Raw genomic sequence first — 14,721 nt, forward strand, 5'->3', positions numbered from 1 at the left:
ATGTTTATTTATGGGAATTGGGGATGTTTTATCGATTTATTTGCTCTGAATTTTAAACTCGTAGCACACTGGTTATATTTTGAACCCTTATGTCTATTTATGGATTTTCTTGATTTACCGCTTATGCTTGTTTAAATTTGTAATTCTCTTAATTTCTGTTCAATTGAAACTTTGTTGTGGGCTCCAAAATTCGATCGTAACATCCAGGCCGGGTCTAGGAAGTTACATAATTACTCTAACTTTCAAATGTATTTTTTTATTTTAATTATATCTTAATAAAATAATAAAAAATATCATGTCACAAAAAAATATTAATAAAATTAATTAGAATTATTAAAACATGAGCACTTTAAAAGTTGAGCAATTGTTTGAAATAAATAAAAATTTAGATACTAAAACGAAATAAAACTGATAGTTTAGGTCTAAACATGTAGTTTAAGCTAAAAATTAACACCTTCAAATCCTTCAGATCCACCACTACTACTGTCATTAAATCCACTGTCACCAGGAGCACCTTAGAGACTCATTTCCATATAAATTGGGCAATGCAAACAAAAAAACAAAAGGAAATGAAAAGAAAATACTGATGGAGAGGCATTGCTATTTGAATTTGCCTACTAATGCTATGATCTCAAAACTTCTCTCTTTTCGTTTTTTGCATTCTTTGTAAGCTGGATCACGTCAAATCCAGGGCAACATGGAATGAGACTGAAATACAAGCATTGCTTGCCGTCGAGGCTCGAGTACTAGTTGATCCTTACAAGGTCTTCATCTCCTGGAACGATTCTATTTCTGCAACTGGCTTGGAGTGACGTGTGGTTGACAGCATCGAAGAGTAACCGCCCTCCATCTATCATCACTCAAGTTGGCAGGTGACCTTTCTCCTTACACAGCCAACCTTACATTCCTTACAGTGATCGATCTCGGGAACAAGAAAACTTCCTTGGTCCAATTCCCCAAGAAGTTACTTGATTGCATCGTATAGAGGTATCGGTTCTTGCCAACAACTCCTTCCAAGCTGAGCTTCCGAGAAACCTTGCTCGTTGTTTGAACATAAAAGCTTAGAAGAAATTAAAAGCTTACTTGTTCCTCAATCTGTTAACAAGTTGAGTTGAAGCCCAATATAAAACATGCACTCGGTCGACGAAATTAAAAGACTATTTGTTCCTCAATCTGTTTCATCATCTGGTTTCCTTACACCAATCACTTGCATCTTCATTCCCTTCATCATATCAAATTAAAAGCCAACTGATATTACATCACCTTAAAGCTCAATAGGTAAAAAAAAAACACGGCTACACGGTGAGGAAAATGAACATTTTGCTTCAGTCACAGCCTTGACTTTTAAGACCAGCAATTCCGTGGGTAACTTCTTTTGTTGTTGGGAAAGAAGATATCACAACCACTCATAATCTGCAAGTACAGTAGAGTATCAAATCTGTCAACGGGTGATCACGAATTCACTAGCTTTAAAAGGAAATACGAAAAATAAATCATTTGATCAAGATGTCATTGGAGAAAAATGCAGCAAGTATTGTGATAAGAGATGATTAAATCTCTACTTACTGCCTGTGACATGAACGCCAATCCTATGAATTAAAATCAAGCAATAAACCAATCAACTGCGGAAAATAATTAAGTATGAATCTTTTAATAATTAGAATTTTGGCATCCACCATGGATTTCTTATGAACTGGAAATGCAGAAACTTTCAATTTTCTCCAGTTATGTTAAACATTTACAATGTAGAACACTATTAAGGTTTCATTTTCTATCATAGGCAGTTAACCTACAAGATATTTACCAACAATGGCAGGGGAAAAACGGTATGGTAATATGAAAAAAAAAATGAAATCCACTTACCTATGCATTTAGATGACATTATTGAGAACTTGTATCTACTCAAAAGCAGGCCCAAGATATAAAGAAATAAACTATTTCAATCTTTTAGACCCTCTACCCCCTTCTTCAATATCATAGCAGAACCGTCTTTTGTTTGTAGCAGAATCAGCATGGACTTTCTCAATATATAATACCTGAACACCACATTTTTGCACTTGGATATCATCTTCTTCACCGCTATCATATTTGATGTAGAATTCAAAAGATGCCTTCTCATAGTCGTCATCTATTATAATCATATCCTCACTAAACAGAATGAACACGTGATCACCGGCCAAGCTCTGGCACTTACGAAAATCTAGCCGGCATTCTTTTCTGAACTGCTCTTTACCGGTGACTCTCAGTTGGTATTTACAGATAAATGCAAGATCTCTGTTTCCACACGTGAGATTGGCCACAAGGCAGATAGCAAAAGCCAAGGCTCTGCTCCCACTACACTCATTCCGGGATATTTCCAAATTTAATGAAGAATTCACGCTTTGATCCACGAAATCATTTGCAGAAATTACATTTCCTGTGAAACAGCAAAACAATTTCTTTTGAAGACAAGATTCCCTTCTCTTTTCCCTCCTTGCACATCTCTGTGCTAGGGATTGAATTTGAAGCATGGCAGTGGTCTCAATGTTTTTAATCGAATCAGGATTCAGGCTTTTGCAATTCGAGAATAACATGAAAACAGTTTCCTTATGAGGAGCATCATCAGTATCACAAAAAACGTTTTCTTTATGATGGCCATCATCACCATCACAAAAAGCATTGGATCGATATAGATTATGATCTGAGAAGGATACTTTTTCTAATAATGTGCATTCACTTGCATCCAAGCACCACAGATATGGTGGAAGCTCTGAAAATGATTCAAGACTTTTGCAATAACCGAGATCCAGTGTATTCAGGGATTTCAACTCTTTAATATTGCTTGATACATTTTTCACCTTTGAGTTCCTCAACCTCAACTTTCTAAGTCCAACCAGATGCTCAATTGAATCAGAGATTTCTTCTATTTCAGTATTTGATAAATCTAACTCAGAAAACTTCTTGAGATTAGAACATCCCTCAAATCGGAGGGTTTTAAGTGATGTCAAATGATTGAGGCAAGGAAGTTCATCCAAACTTTTGCATGACCTACAGTCAAGGATTTTAAGGTTGTTGGCTCCTAATAGATTTGGAATCTTACTTAAATTCTTGCAACCAGAAAGGTCAAGTCTTTCAAGAGATTCCAAATGATCAAGGCAAGGAAGTTCATCCAACCTTTTGCATGACCTACAGTCAAGGATTTTAAGGTTGATGGCTCCCGATAGATTTGGCATCTTCCTTAAATTCTTGCAAAAAAGAAGGTCAATTTTCTTCAAATTAACAAGACCCTGTACAAAGAAAATATAAACACAACTGCGTTACTTTAGAGCATTATCTACTTATTTTGGACTGTATCAAAAATGAAAAGAAAAAAGTAATCATAATAACACCAATAAAAAATTATCCTTAGCATGTTGACCACGTATAAGTTTACCAACCACTAATAGATCACATGCTTCCTGATACATCAATTAAAAGTCCTTTTTCTGAAAGAAAAAAAAAATTCTGGGGGTGAAGAAAGTACGAAAGAATATACCTCATGATCATCGTTCCAAAGTTGTTCCATGTTGCCGTTATGTAATATCAGTACAACGAGATTCTTTGGATTAAAACTTGAGGACAAAGATTTGAAGGGGTATTTATCCCACTTAAGATACCTTAGCTCATTAGGAAGGGATGCAATATCAACTTCGTTTGCAAGTAACTTCTCCTCACCTTCACAGAAGTGGATATATCTAAGATTCGGCATGTTCTCAAAAACAGTAGGAAGTACCTGTAGGTCATCAACTTCAATTTGAGAGATGTCTAACTTTATTCCTTCAATTGATCCACTCCTCTGAAAAATAAAAATCAATTTATCAAGTATTAGTACATATATTAAAAAAAACTAAATTTTATTTTATAAGTACAATTACTACTTTATTATTTCTGAGAACTTGAACCACATCATTAGGACTCCATAACCTCCTGCGCTTTCCAGGGCTTTTTGGTTCTTGGAGAACAATTTCCTTGGCCATCTCTTCAAGCATATCATGCATAGAAATATGTCCAGAAGGTGCGATATCAAGCAGGCACTTGTCGACCAAGTTGCTGCTAATTGCACACACTGCACCCTTATTATAACGACTGCTTAGAATTGCTTCTACATCTTCTCTGAGTTCCCCTTTAAAGAATATTGCAATATCAAGGAAGATATTCTTCTCTAGGTCACCAAGCCCATCAAAGCTTCTCTTCAAAATCTGTGAAATTTTGGACAGGGGAAATTCGTTTAGCCTATCCAGCTCACTTTTCCAATCATGCTTAGACTTTTTATATAGTTGAGAACCTAAAACTTTAAGGGCAAGTGGAGAGCCTTTGGCATATCGTACAAACTTGTTCGATAGATCTTGAAAATCAGCCGCAGGATTCAACCGCTTAAATGCAAATGTAGAAAAAAGCTGAAGAGAGTCCTTCTCATTCAGCTTCTTTACCTCAAGTATTTGGTCAACGTCTCCATTGTGAAGCACTTGTCTGTCTGTCGATGTTACAATGATTTTGCTTCCATCACCAAAATGTTTAACACCCATATCATCTATTTGCTCTGGGTCATTAACATCATCGAGGACAACAATTACTCTCTTATTTTTCAGCCTCTCTTGGATAAACCTGGATCCTATTGAAGGCGTGTCCAAACGAAAGTCTTTTTCGTTTATGAGTTCGAAGAGAAGTTCATTTCGAAAAGATTCCATCCCTCGTTTTTTTATTTTCTCACTAACATTTTGAAGAAAGCAACGACCTTCAAATGATAGAAAGAATTCATTGTATACAGCTTCAGCAAGGGTGGTTTTGCCTATACCAGCCATTCCCCAGAGTCCTATTATACGGCTGTCTTTTTGCTTAATCATATCTGAAATCCTTTCTTTCTGTTTTTCTATCCCAACCAACTCTTTGGAAGCTCTTCTATATGTGATATTCTTCAATTTTGTGTTAACATTGTTAACAATATCCTCGATGTACTCGGTTTCATCTCTGGTATATAATCAAATGTATATATAAGTATATACGAAATCTAAAACAAAGTAAAATATAAGAAGATGAATGTATAATACACACACATATGGTTACCTATCCGATTTGCATCCTTCTATATGCCACCCTTTTAATTTACCGATTTCAGCAAAGGCCTTCTTCCATTGCTGCACTTGATCCAGTCCTGATTCATGATCACCAAAGGATGCCTTAAAACTCCCACCAAGATGCCGCACATGGGAAGGATCAACCTGATAAAAGATGGGAAGAACAATATGTCCATGAGTGTTCTTCCTGTTCATGATATCACAGAGTTCAGCTAAGCATGTTTTTGAAGAAGCATAGTCTTCAGATAGAACAACTATCGAGAGATTTGAGGCTGCAATTGCTTGAGAAAGATCCGGTGAAAGTTGCTCCATCTCTTTCCGTTCTTCATCAAGGAAGACATTTATTCCTTTGTCTCTCAAAGCTTTGAGTAGATGACTGGTGAATCTGGGTAGCGTGTCTGCACCCGAGCTCAAGAAAACTTGATGCTTCACCAACATTTGTATAACATGTTCAAGGATATTCTCAATGTGCTCGGTTTCAGGTCTAGCAAACAATTGATGAAATAAATATGAGATCTAAAACAAAAAGTTAAAAGTCAAATATAAAAAGATGAGAAAAATATAGTTACCTGTCGAGTTTTACATGAATTCCTTCTAATGTACCGACCTGCTCAAAGGCAGCTTTCCATTGCTGCACTTGATCTAGCCCTTTTGATTCATGGTCATCAAAGGATATCTTAAAACTTCCATCAATATTTTGCACATCGGAGAGATTAACATGGTAGAAGATGGGAAGAACAATCTGCCCATGAGTGCGTTTGCGATCCATGATCTCAGACAATTCAGCCAAGCATGACTTCGAAGAGGCATAATCCTTAGATAAAACGATTAATGAGAGCTTTGAGGCTGCAATTTCTTGAGAAAGTGCTGGTAAAAGTTCCTCCCCTTTTTTCAGTTTCTTTTCATCGAAGAAGACAGACATCCCCTTGGCTTCCAAAGCTTTGAGGAGATGAGGGGTGAAGTTAAGGCGCGTGTCTTCACCTCTGAAGCTCAAGAAAACGTGATGATTCATTGGACGAGGAGGAGCAGAAGAAGAAGCCCTGGCCATGAAAGAGTACAGATTGTGCGATTGAGGCAAACTTGGTAATAACAGTGAGAAATGCGTTTTGATGGTGGAAAGGGGAGGGGCAGTGATAATTGAGCGTTGACCAAAATAACACCAAAAACAAAAATCTGAATTCTTAATTTGAAAAGGGTCTAATTCTAATCCTATCCCTCTACTTTTCCAATATAAAATTAACGGGAACTTTTACTGTACGACACATTTAATATACAGTTAAAAAAATGAACTACCGATTTTGTTATTATTTAAATAATAAAATCAGTAAAAAATTACCGGAAACATTATTATATATACCAGTTTTGTTATTATTGAACATTTTACCGGATTTTTTTAACAAAACCGATAAATCGCTACTGGTTTTGTTATTTTTTTACCAGTTTTGTTATTGTTGGGCATTTTACTATTTAAAAATATTGATGTTTTAGATAGAAATAATAATATTATTTAAATAATAATAAAACCAATATCATCTTTTTTTAATTGTATATTAAGACGTCGCACGTGATCATTTCTCAAATTTAAACCCTATACTCTGATATAACATTATTTAACTAAGAATCTGTTAAGTTACCTCCATAGTAAAAAATAATGTTATTCTTTATATAGAATGTGAGTTTGAATAATTTTTTTTGGATAAGTGAGTTTGAATAATTATATTTATAAGGGATGCATATTAAGTACAATTATGAATATATATTATATTGTATTCTAAGAAATTATTAAAAGAGTATTATTAACTATTTCAATAATTAAAATTTATTTTAATAACAAAAATTCAAAATAAATTATTATAATTATAATTAAAATTTATATTTTATTTTATTTTATAAAACTTTTGATTCGTATTATAAGACTACTCAGTGGATATCTTACATGAATTTCCTTTTTAGTCCCGACGTACTTTGATGTTTACTTCTACACAATTTGAGTCAACTGATCCGAAATTTCTTGCAACCTTCCTAAGGATAGTATCGACTTTTACACAATTTTGTTCAACGCTGATGTTATCTTATTTATCGTACCAGCGGATGGAGGTACTATTTTTACTCTGATGCAGGTACGTATTGATACCGGTATTGACCGAGACACTCTGAAATCACCGACCGAAACAAAACTTAAGTCTTTTAGCAATGTTTCAAATCACGGTCGTGGTCGTGTTTTCGGTCAATTTTGGGTTTACCATGATTGTGGCCGTCGCGAGCGCTATTGAAACCGTCGCGAGCACTATTGGGCGCTATTGTTAGTATAGCGGGTAATTCGGACAGCGACTAAACCACTATTTCGCGGACAAAATCACGTTTTCAAACCGTGATTTGAAACCCTACTTTTTAATACCGGTTTACGACAGATACTGTACCGACTACCATGCATCTCATTCGAAAGCATCAACACATTCAGCCTTGGCTACTTGGTTTACACCAAGGCTACAAGTTAGTTACATTTAGCAAGGGAAAAATAGTTTACCTAGGAAGAAAACTGTTGCATCCTTGGAGCACCCGATGGCAGCCTTCTTCCCCGCTTTCGGATTTAAGTTATCGTTCCGGGAGGAGTAGCTGATGCAGGAGAGCGGTTCTAATGAAACGGATTTAAATTGGGGTGTGACACATACCATGATGCCTACATACCTATGTATGTATGTTTTAGCTTAGCATATTCATATGCTAGCAAATATGTTTTAGGTATGTTCATTAGAGGATGCATGTAGTGTAGTTTGGTTATTAGTGTGGCACTGAGCTTGTGAGCTCAATGTTCAGAATTTGTTTTCGTGCGCAGTTTAATAGCAGAAGCATTGAAGGAGTCACCGCCTGAACCATTTAGCACCAGCCGCCATCTTTTGAGTATCTCTTGGTTTATGTATTAGTGGGCATGAATTGTAAATGAACCAGTGTATGTCGAGTCGAATTGATGTGTAAAATATTTTGTAAACTTTAAATTCAAATCAGTTGGGGGCTCCCGTATTTGTAAACAAGTTTAATACTTATTTTGATATGTATGTCATTATGTGGATTTATAGGGATGTTTATGTCGTTTTTTAAAAAGAAAAAATTTTGGTTATCCACTCCGATGACCGTCAATCTTCGGGACATACTGGAATTGGATGTTACAAGGATCTGCATATTATTTTGTATATCAAGCAAATTATGATGTATATCCTCCGTATCATGCTTCAATGGAGAGCCGACCAGAATGAAATGTAGTGCAACTCTCAACCACCTTCGAAAGAAGATACGAGTTCATGGGATCTATTTCTATATGCTCAATCATTTAATAATTTTGATATTCATTTTGAGTCAATGACTCTAATGATGGCGTCAAATACTTTAAATATTCAATCATTATCACCCGAAGGTGCAAATCAAAGTGGTGGACTAATGTACAATACACCAGTTCAACAATAAACAAACATTGAAGAACATGATAAAGGCGAAGGCGATGATAGACGTTCACAAAGAAATCGACGAGTTTAACCATTTCTCGATATCGTCAACAATTAAGAAAATATAAATAAATTTTATTATTATTAGTGATTGTATTTAGTAAAATAAATTTTAATTATTAGTTTCTAATAAAATATTTACAAAATAAATTAAATTATTAATTTTCTTAAATTTTAATATTTATTTTTAATTATTACTTAAGTAATATTTTAGATGATATAAACATGAAAATAAATTTATTCTTTTTAAATTCATGAAACTCGTCATGTTCACATGGTGAGTTCCAGTTAGATTTAAAAATTTTCGTTTGTTGCCCAATTTTCACTTAACGGCTACACTTTTTAAATTCAAATGGAACTCGTCATATTAACATGACAAATCCCATGAATTTAAAAATAATATATAATTATTTTATATTATTTTAAATTAAAAAATATTTTTTTAATGAAACCCAGCATGTGAACGTGACGAGTCCAAGAAATAAATTAAACAGTTAGCCTCCACTAGGCCCGCAGACCTGATCCCATTAAAAAAATAATATCTGAGTGAAGTATGTGGGCTTGACAAATTCACCCTACACCGTAACAAATTCATTTCTCAAAATAATATTTGGACTGGCCTATTGGACCAAATAATTAGTTCACTTAGATTATTGGCCCAATATTGCCATAAGATTGTAATTGATAAAAATTAATGAGAATAAAACAGACATATGAAAATAATTGAAACGATAAGATTGTAACTTATAAAAATGATAATGAGAATTGAATAGACATTTGAATAACAATTGAACCGATAAGGTTGTAATCGGTTAAGAAAAAAAAAAGGTTATGAGAACGACATCGTAAAATAAGTAAACGTCCGATACAATTTACCTCATCCATGTACAATTATTGTTCAATAACTAATATGACAACGCTCATGAAAACCTCTATTTCTGATCCCCATGGATCTTCTAACATGGATTTAAAGAGTGACCATCATTTGAAATTAGGTCTAATTATTGTCACAAATTTAACCTGTTGAATAGAATGAAACGATGTAAAAGAAAAACGCAGTAGAAAAGGCCGAGAAAACCCATTACAGGACTACTTGCATTTAAAATGCTGCAGATGCATTGATCTGCTGCACCTTTCATTTTTAAGCAACAAAGGGAACATCTACAAAGAAAACAAAAAACATTAACCTGTTTTTTTATTATTATTTAAATCACTGATTAACTTCTTTCGAGCCCGAAAGTTTAGCAGCACTGCTTGAACAAGATCCTTCCGAGCCAATAGATCCTGCCGGCTTCTTCGTATCGGGATTATCAAGGCTGTTTGTTACGGATGTTGAGGAAAGTATAGCAGTGAAACTCATGGTGGCGATGCCGGAGGCAATGGCGCTATCGTCTCTAGTTCCGCTGTATAGACCCCTGCTTCCTGTAACAAGGAAACCTTTTTTCTCGTTAGTAGTAGTCGGAACTGCTGGTAGTACATCAATTAATGGAGGGTTGCTTTGAGTTGAGTTGCTGATGAGTAGCCGGAGTGTTTCTCTTGCACCTTTCTCCACCACGGAATCGGTGGTATCGGGTAATAATGGGTTCACAAGGTTTGGATGCAATGGAGAGATAGTTGTTGATATGGTAGTACCAGCACTAACCAAGTAGCCTTGTCCTGAAGAGCAAACATCAATGACCGGAATATGAACAATGGGGTCACAAATCAAAGGTGTGAAGGTCGGAATTTGCTGTGAACTTGCCAGGGGCAGTCGGATGAACGGTTCTGGGAGGAAAGCTGGAAAATCGAGCAAGGGAACATCGGCAAGACCAAGAGGAAGAGTTGGTTTCAATGGGCTGGAGGCAACATTTGTTGGCAATATTGACGAAAGTGGTGGAAGCTTAAAAGATCCGATTGATGAGGCAGGGAGTTGAGAGGCAGCTGAGTGTTGTACAGTCGATGATCCTGGCGGGCACCAACAATAGTAAGGAGAAAAGAGAGAGCCTAAGTTGGAAACTTGAGAAACACTGCTCGGAGTTGGATGAACAGTAAATTTTCCAAGTGATTCCAGGAAATTTGGAGTGATTGAACAGCTACTGCCACGGGGATGATTGTCATTTTCAGCTTGACTGCAATTCAACGAAATGTTTGTAATAGGTGAAGCAAATGTAAGGCTCTCAGCTACCGGAAGATGGTTATCTCCACGCCTTCGCAACTTATCCCTGGCAATGCTCCTCGGAAAAGATACGTTTCGGGTCAAACCCTCTTTGAAAGAGCTTGATCTTGGACTTAAGCTACCTTGATAAAGTGCATTCACCTTGAGTGCTTGACTGCTAGAGTATCGGGATCGCAAAGATTTTGATCCAGTTGACGAAGATTGCCCATTCTGCACACTGGGTGAAGGTGAACTAGAACAACTTGATTGAATATTCACTGTTGTTCCCAGTAGATAAGAATGGAGCTGAGTTGCGAAACAGCCTAGTCTTGACTCGCTGATTCCAGTTAATTCAGCTATGGATGGTTTTCTCCTGATCAGATCCTTCATCTATTAAAGAAAAAACTCAATATTAGATCGAAATGGCTTCATAAACAAAGAAATTTGCACAGAACTGTTAGTGAGAGCATTAAAAAGTCGAACATCAAGTACCTTTGAAAGCAACTCAACCCCCAAGAGCTTTGACTTCTCCGAGCACCAATAGTAAAATGCTTTGTCATCTGGCACTTTCACAAGGAAAGATCGTCCGGAAATGTCTGCTGGAATCTCATTGATGGAAATAACAGCACACTGAGGTTTGTCGCTTAAAGTAAACAACCTCTCCGATTGACCATCATCCCCAACAAATGAAAGGCGCAAGTCCGATGTTGGAAGGAGAGTAAGACTCAAATTTCCTCTGTGACAATTTAAAAGATTTAGGAAACATTTTAGATTTCAGAAATTACAAGTGAAATATAAACTGCAGCATGAGAAAATCAAGTTATAAGCATAAATATCAAATCTATATCATTACAACTTGCATGGACCAAGCTGTATGATTTAACAGTTGAAATCATCCTAAAAAGGCCCAAGTGAGAATTCTAAGTGGAGGGATCCATTCTAAGTGGACCAAATAAGATCAATAAAGGTTTTAGTAAACTTCTATTTTGGACGTCCATGGAAGGCTGGGATCTTAATTTTTAACAAATTCAATATAAAAAATCCCTGGAGAAATTTAGTTTGTTCTATCTCGAGCATCATATGAATCTAAAAGTACCATCTGCTATGACAGTAACACTAAAGAATATTTTGGTTTGTTCGAACAAAACAACAATAAGACACTGCACCTCGATTTAATGTCAACTAAAGACACAGTCTAGCATCCCTATATATTTCCAACAGTATTGTTTTATGGCCTCAGAAATTCAAAAACAACCAGGGGTACGTCGTGCAACATGTCTTACAAACTTCCCTTAAACAAACATGGATAGATACGAACAAGTATAAGGGGCTGTCATTAATTCCTATCAGGAATTTGTTCAAACTCATGACAATATAATAAAACAGTCAAATCAACTAATAAATGGCAGTATATTGCGAAAAATAACTATGGGATAGAAACGGTGGGTAAATATACAGTTCATATTTGAAACAAAATTTAAAGCAAAATTAAGAACACTGACACTGACAAAGCAGCATAACTGTAATTCATACAAGTCACTAGCACCCTATTTTACTTGTAATAGATTCATTACATGTCAACCCTCCATATCCACAAAACAGCAGCAGCAAACCATATAATATGGGATATGAAACTACCTTTATTTCCTCATAATTCAGAGATCATTATAGAATTCGCCCACTTTACCTACAAGCGAAAAGATATATTCATTTGGAAGCATGAACATGATGACCAACAAGTTGAAATAGAATCCTGCAATTTCTACTGATTATCAACCACAAAACATACAGCTCCCATTCAAATTATTAAGTAAAATAAACATGGTACTACATAACAGATTTCAACACATTTCAATTAGTTGCTAGATTAAAACACTATGAGAAAATGATAGTGGATGATACAGGTGTATGGATTTTGCAGACAAAAGTTATCAAACATAATAAGTAGACCAAACTCCAAACTTCTAACCATTCAGAATGCAACCAGATAAGATGCACCAATATTGTAAATCATGAAATTGATACAAAATGGACTCAACACAAGGCTAAATTAAAAATAATTCCTAGTAAACCTAAAAAATAATCAAAAGAGAAACAGTCACAACAATTAAGAAATAGCTCAACATAGAACAATGACACAAAGGGGATAAAAGAGTTGTAGAAATCCAAGTTAATTTGCCAAAATGATATATGCTTAAAGACGATGAAAGATCAAAGGAATTAGACCATTACAAAGGTATCACTGATGAATAAGAATTATGGTTGAAAAACTAGGGAAAAGGGTACTGTATCCATAATTGGTCTTGAATATTTCAAAGTAAGCATTAGCTCACTAATATGATAATTTCAAATCTAAACCTTAAATGGTCAGAAAAGAGTTGTAGTAATCCAAGGTAAATTCCCAGTGTGCTATATGCTTAAGGATCATAAAAGATCAAAGGAATAAGATCATTACAATAGTATCATTAATGAATATGAATTATGGATAAAAACCTAGGAATAAATGTGCTATATCTATAATTGGTCTTTAATATCCAAACTAAAGAGTAACTAACTAATTTGATAATTCCAAATTTAAATGAAAAAAGAATAAAAAAACTAAAAGACTAGTTTCTAGAGAGACCAAACTGTAAAAATTCTACAGAATTTTTAAAAAATTAAGAATATGGCTGTGTGTTACGGATAAATGCTAATGGTTTGCAACAAAAAGGATAACATGTAACCCATAGACTAAACGTGATATCCCGACCAGGATAATTTATGATAAATCCGCCGATAAGAGTAAAAATTCAACTACCTTACAGCAGTAGGCTGGAAACGAATCCCTTGTTTGTTGATTTTCCCCACTCGAATAGAAACCAAAGGTATGCAAAAGCACCTCGCCAGCATACCAACTTCCGATGGCTCAAAGTGCTGAAAATTTATGCAAACAAATCAAATTAAACACACATAATCCTCCAATTCGGAAATTTTACTAAGCAAATACAGATTTGAGCTAATTTTTCATGTTACAGTTCGATTAAAAAGGATAAACAACATAAACTTCAGATTTATCAATATACCTGACTCAAATGTGCCAACAATCGATCCTCGGCAACGCCGTTTGAGGAATTGACGTTCAGAAAAGGCTTTAACCTTTCATCGGTTCGACATGCGCCGATTACTTGCATATCCAAAGCCTGTAGCCACTGGAACACCCTATCCTCTCGATAGCTTTGTTGAAGCAACAAATCTCCGTCGTTCTCCTCCACGAATATGTCCGTTAACCGTTCCGTGAGTCCGATTCCGTTCCTCACATCACCGTTCTGTCTCGACGTTGTTGCTCCAGATCCAACGTTAGAGGTCGCAACAACGCCGTTGATCGAGGATGACATGTATGACGATTCGATTGACTCGTCGTCGTTTCGATCCACGCGATCGTCGACAAATTCTCCGTTTCTAGAATCAGACATCTTAGAAATCAAACAATCAGAACAAAAACACCACGATTAATCAATTCTTCGATTGATTAAGAAACTATAGATTCGATTTACGAAAAGATATACGTGATTAAAAGCGTGAAGATCGAAGAGCTCGAAAGGAGAAAAATTCGATGGAAGCGTTGTTTGGAGAGAGAGAGGGAGAGGAAAATTTTAGAGAGAGAAGAATATGTTTCTTCCACAAAAATGGTGTAATTAAAGGTTAAAGTACCCTGGAATTTGCTATATAAAGGAGGAAAAGACGGACGTCAAGGTGCTATTAGAATACCATTAATTGTTGTCATTTGAGATGTTTGGTTTAATTAGGTTAGTCATTTATTTTATTTTTTGGATAAAATATATAAAAGGTCATTAAAGTATAATCAAATGATTATTTTATCTATTAAGTTTTTAAAAGTTATAAATTTATCATTAAATTGTATCAAATTGTTAAAAAATTATTAAATTTCATCAATTTTTTTAAAAAATGTTATTAAAATATTTAAATTAATAAAACATATTAATTCTCATTGATT

The 14,721-nt window shown here is 35.2% G+C and overlaps 2 protein-coding genes across 3 annotated transcripts; both read right to left on the reverse strand.

Moving 5' to 3' along the window:
• Nucleotides 1–457: 457 nt before the first annotated feature.
• LOC120176529 (disease resistance protein RPV1-like) lies at nt 458–6,184 on the reverse strand. Of its 2 annotated transcripts, none has more exons than XM_039182952.1 (6): nt 5,716–6,184; nt 5,083–5,144; nt 3,897–4,986; nt 3,515–3,814; nt 1,864–3,266; nt 458–1,413 (listed from the first exon to the last, which is right to left on the reverse strand). In XM_039182952.1, exons 1-5 carry the CDS (start codon nt 6,139–6,141, stop codon nt 1,935–1,937), a joined length of 3,210 nt encoding a protein of 1,069 aa, XP_039038883.1. In that variant the 5' UTR covers nt 6,142–6,184; the 3' UTR covers nt 458–1,413; nt 1,864–1,934. The 2 variants fall into 2 exon arrangements, with proteins under 2 accessions (XP_039038883.1, XP_039038882.1); XM_039182951.1 differs by having other exon boundaries at nt 5,083–5,577; nt 5,663–6,184.
• Nucleotides 6,185–9,764: 3,580 nt separating this feature from the next.
• Nucleotides 9,765–14,388, reverse strand: LOC120176690. Its single transcript, XM_039183069.1, has 4 exons — nt 13,790–14,388; nt 13,525–13,640; nt 11,220–11,463; nt 9,765–11,117 (listed from the first exon to the last, which is right to left on the reverse strand). The coding sequence occupies exons 1-4, from the start codon at nt 14,177–14,179 to the stop codon at nt 9,804–9,806; spliced, it is 2,064 nt and encodes a 687-aa protein (XP_039039000.1). The 5' UTR covers nt 14,180–14,388; the 3' UTR covers nt 9,765–9,803.
• Nucleotides 14,389–14,721: the final 333 nt, after the last annotated feature.

This window comes from Hibiscus syriacus, unplaced genomic scaffold (assembly GCF_006381635.1).
Source record: "Hibiscus syriacus cultivar Baekdansim isolate YM2019G1 unplaced genomic scaffold, ASM638163v2 tig00112249_pilon, whole genome shotgun sequence".
NCBI classification, from domain to species: Eukaryota; Viridiplantae; Streptophyta; class Magnoliopsida; order Malvales; family Malvaceae; genus Hibiscus; species Hibiscus syriacus.

Bases quoted from the DNA above. Each gene is read 5' to 3' on its own strand.
- LOC120176529 (XM_039182951.1), bottom strand. From the start codon at position 6,141: ATGGCCAGGGCTTCTTCTTCTGCTCCTCCTCGTCCAATGAATCATCAC. The intron at 4,987-5,082 runs GTAACCATATGT...ATTATATACCAG, and splicing joins GAAGGATGCAAATCGGATAG to AGATGAAACCGAGTACATCG. The intron at 3,815-3,896 runs GTAGTAATTGTA...TTTATTTTTCAG, and splicing joins AAGTTCTCAGAAATAATAAA to AGGAGTGGATCAATTGAAGG.
- LOC120176690 (XM_039183069.1), bottom strand. From the start codon at position 14,179: ATGTCTGATTCTAGAAACGGAGAATTTGTCGACGATCGCGTGGATCGA. The intron at 11,464-13,524 runs GTAGTTGAATTT...AAATTGTCACAG, and splicing joins TTCCAGCCTACTGCTGTAAG to AGGAAATTTGAGTCTTACTC. The intron at 11,118-11,219 runs GTACTTGATGTT...TTTCTTTAATAG, and splicing joins GGGTTGAGTTGCTTTCAAAG to ATGAAGGATCTGATCAGGAG.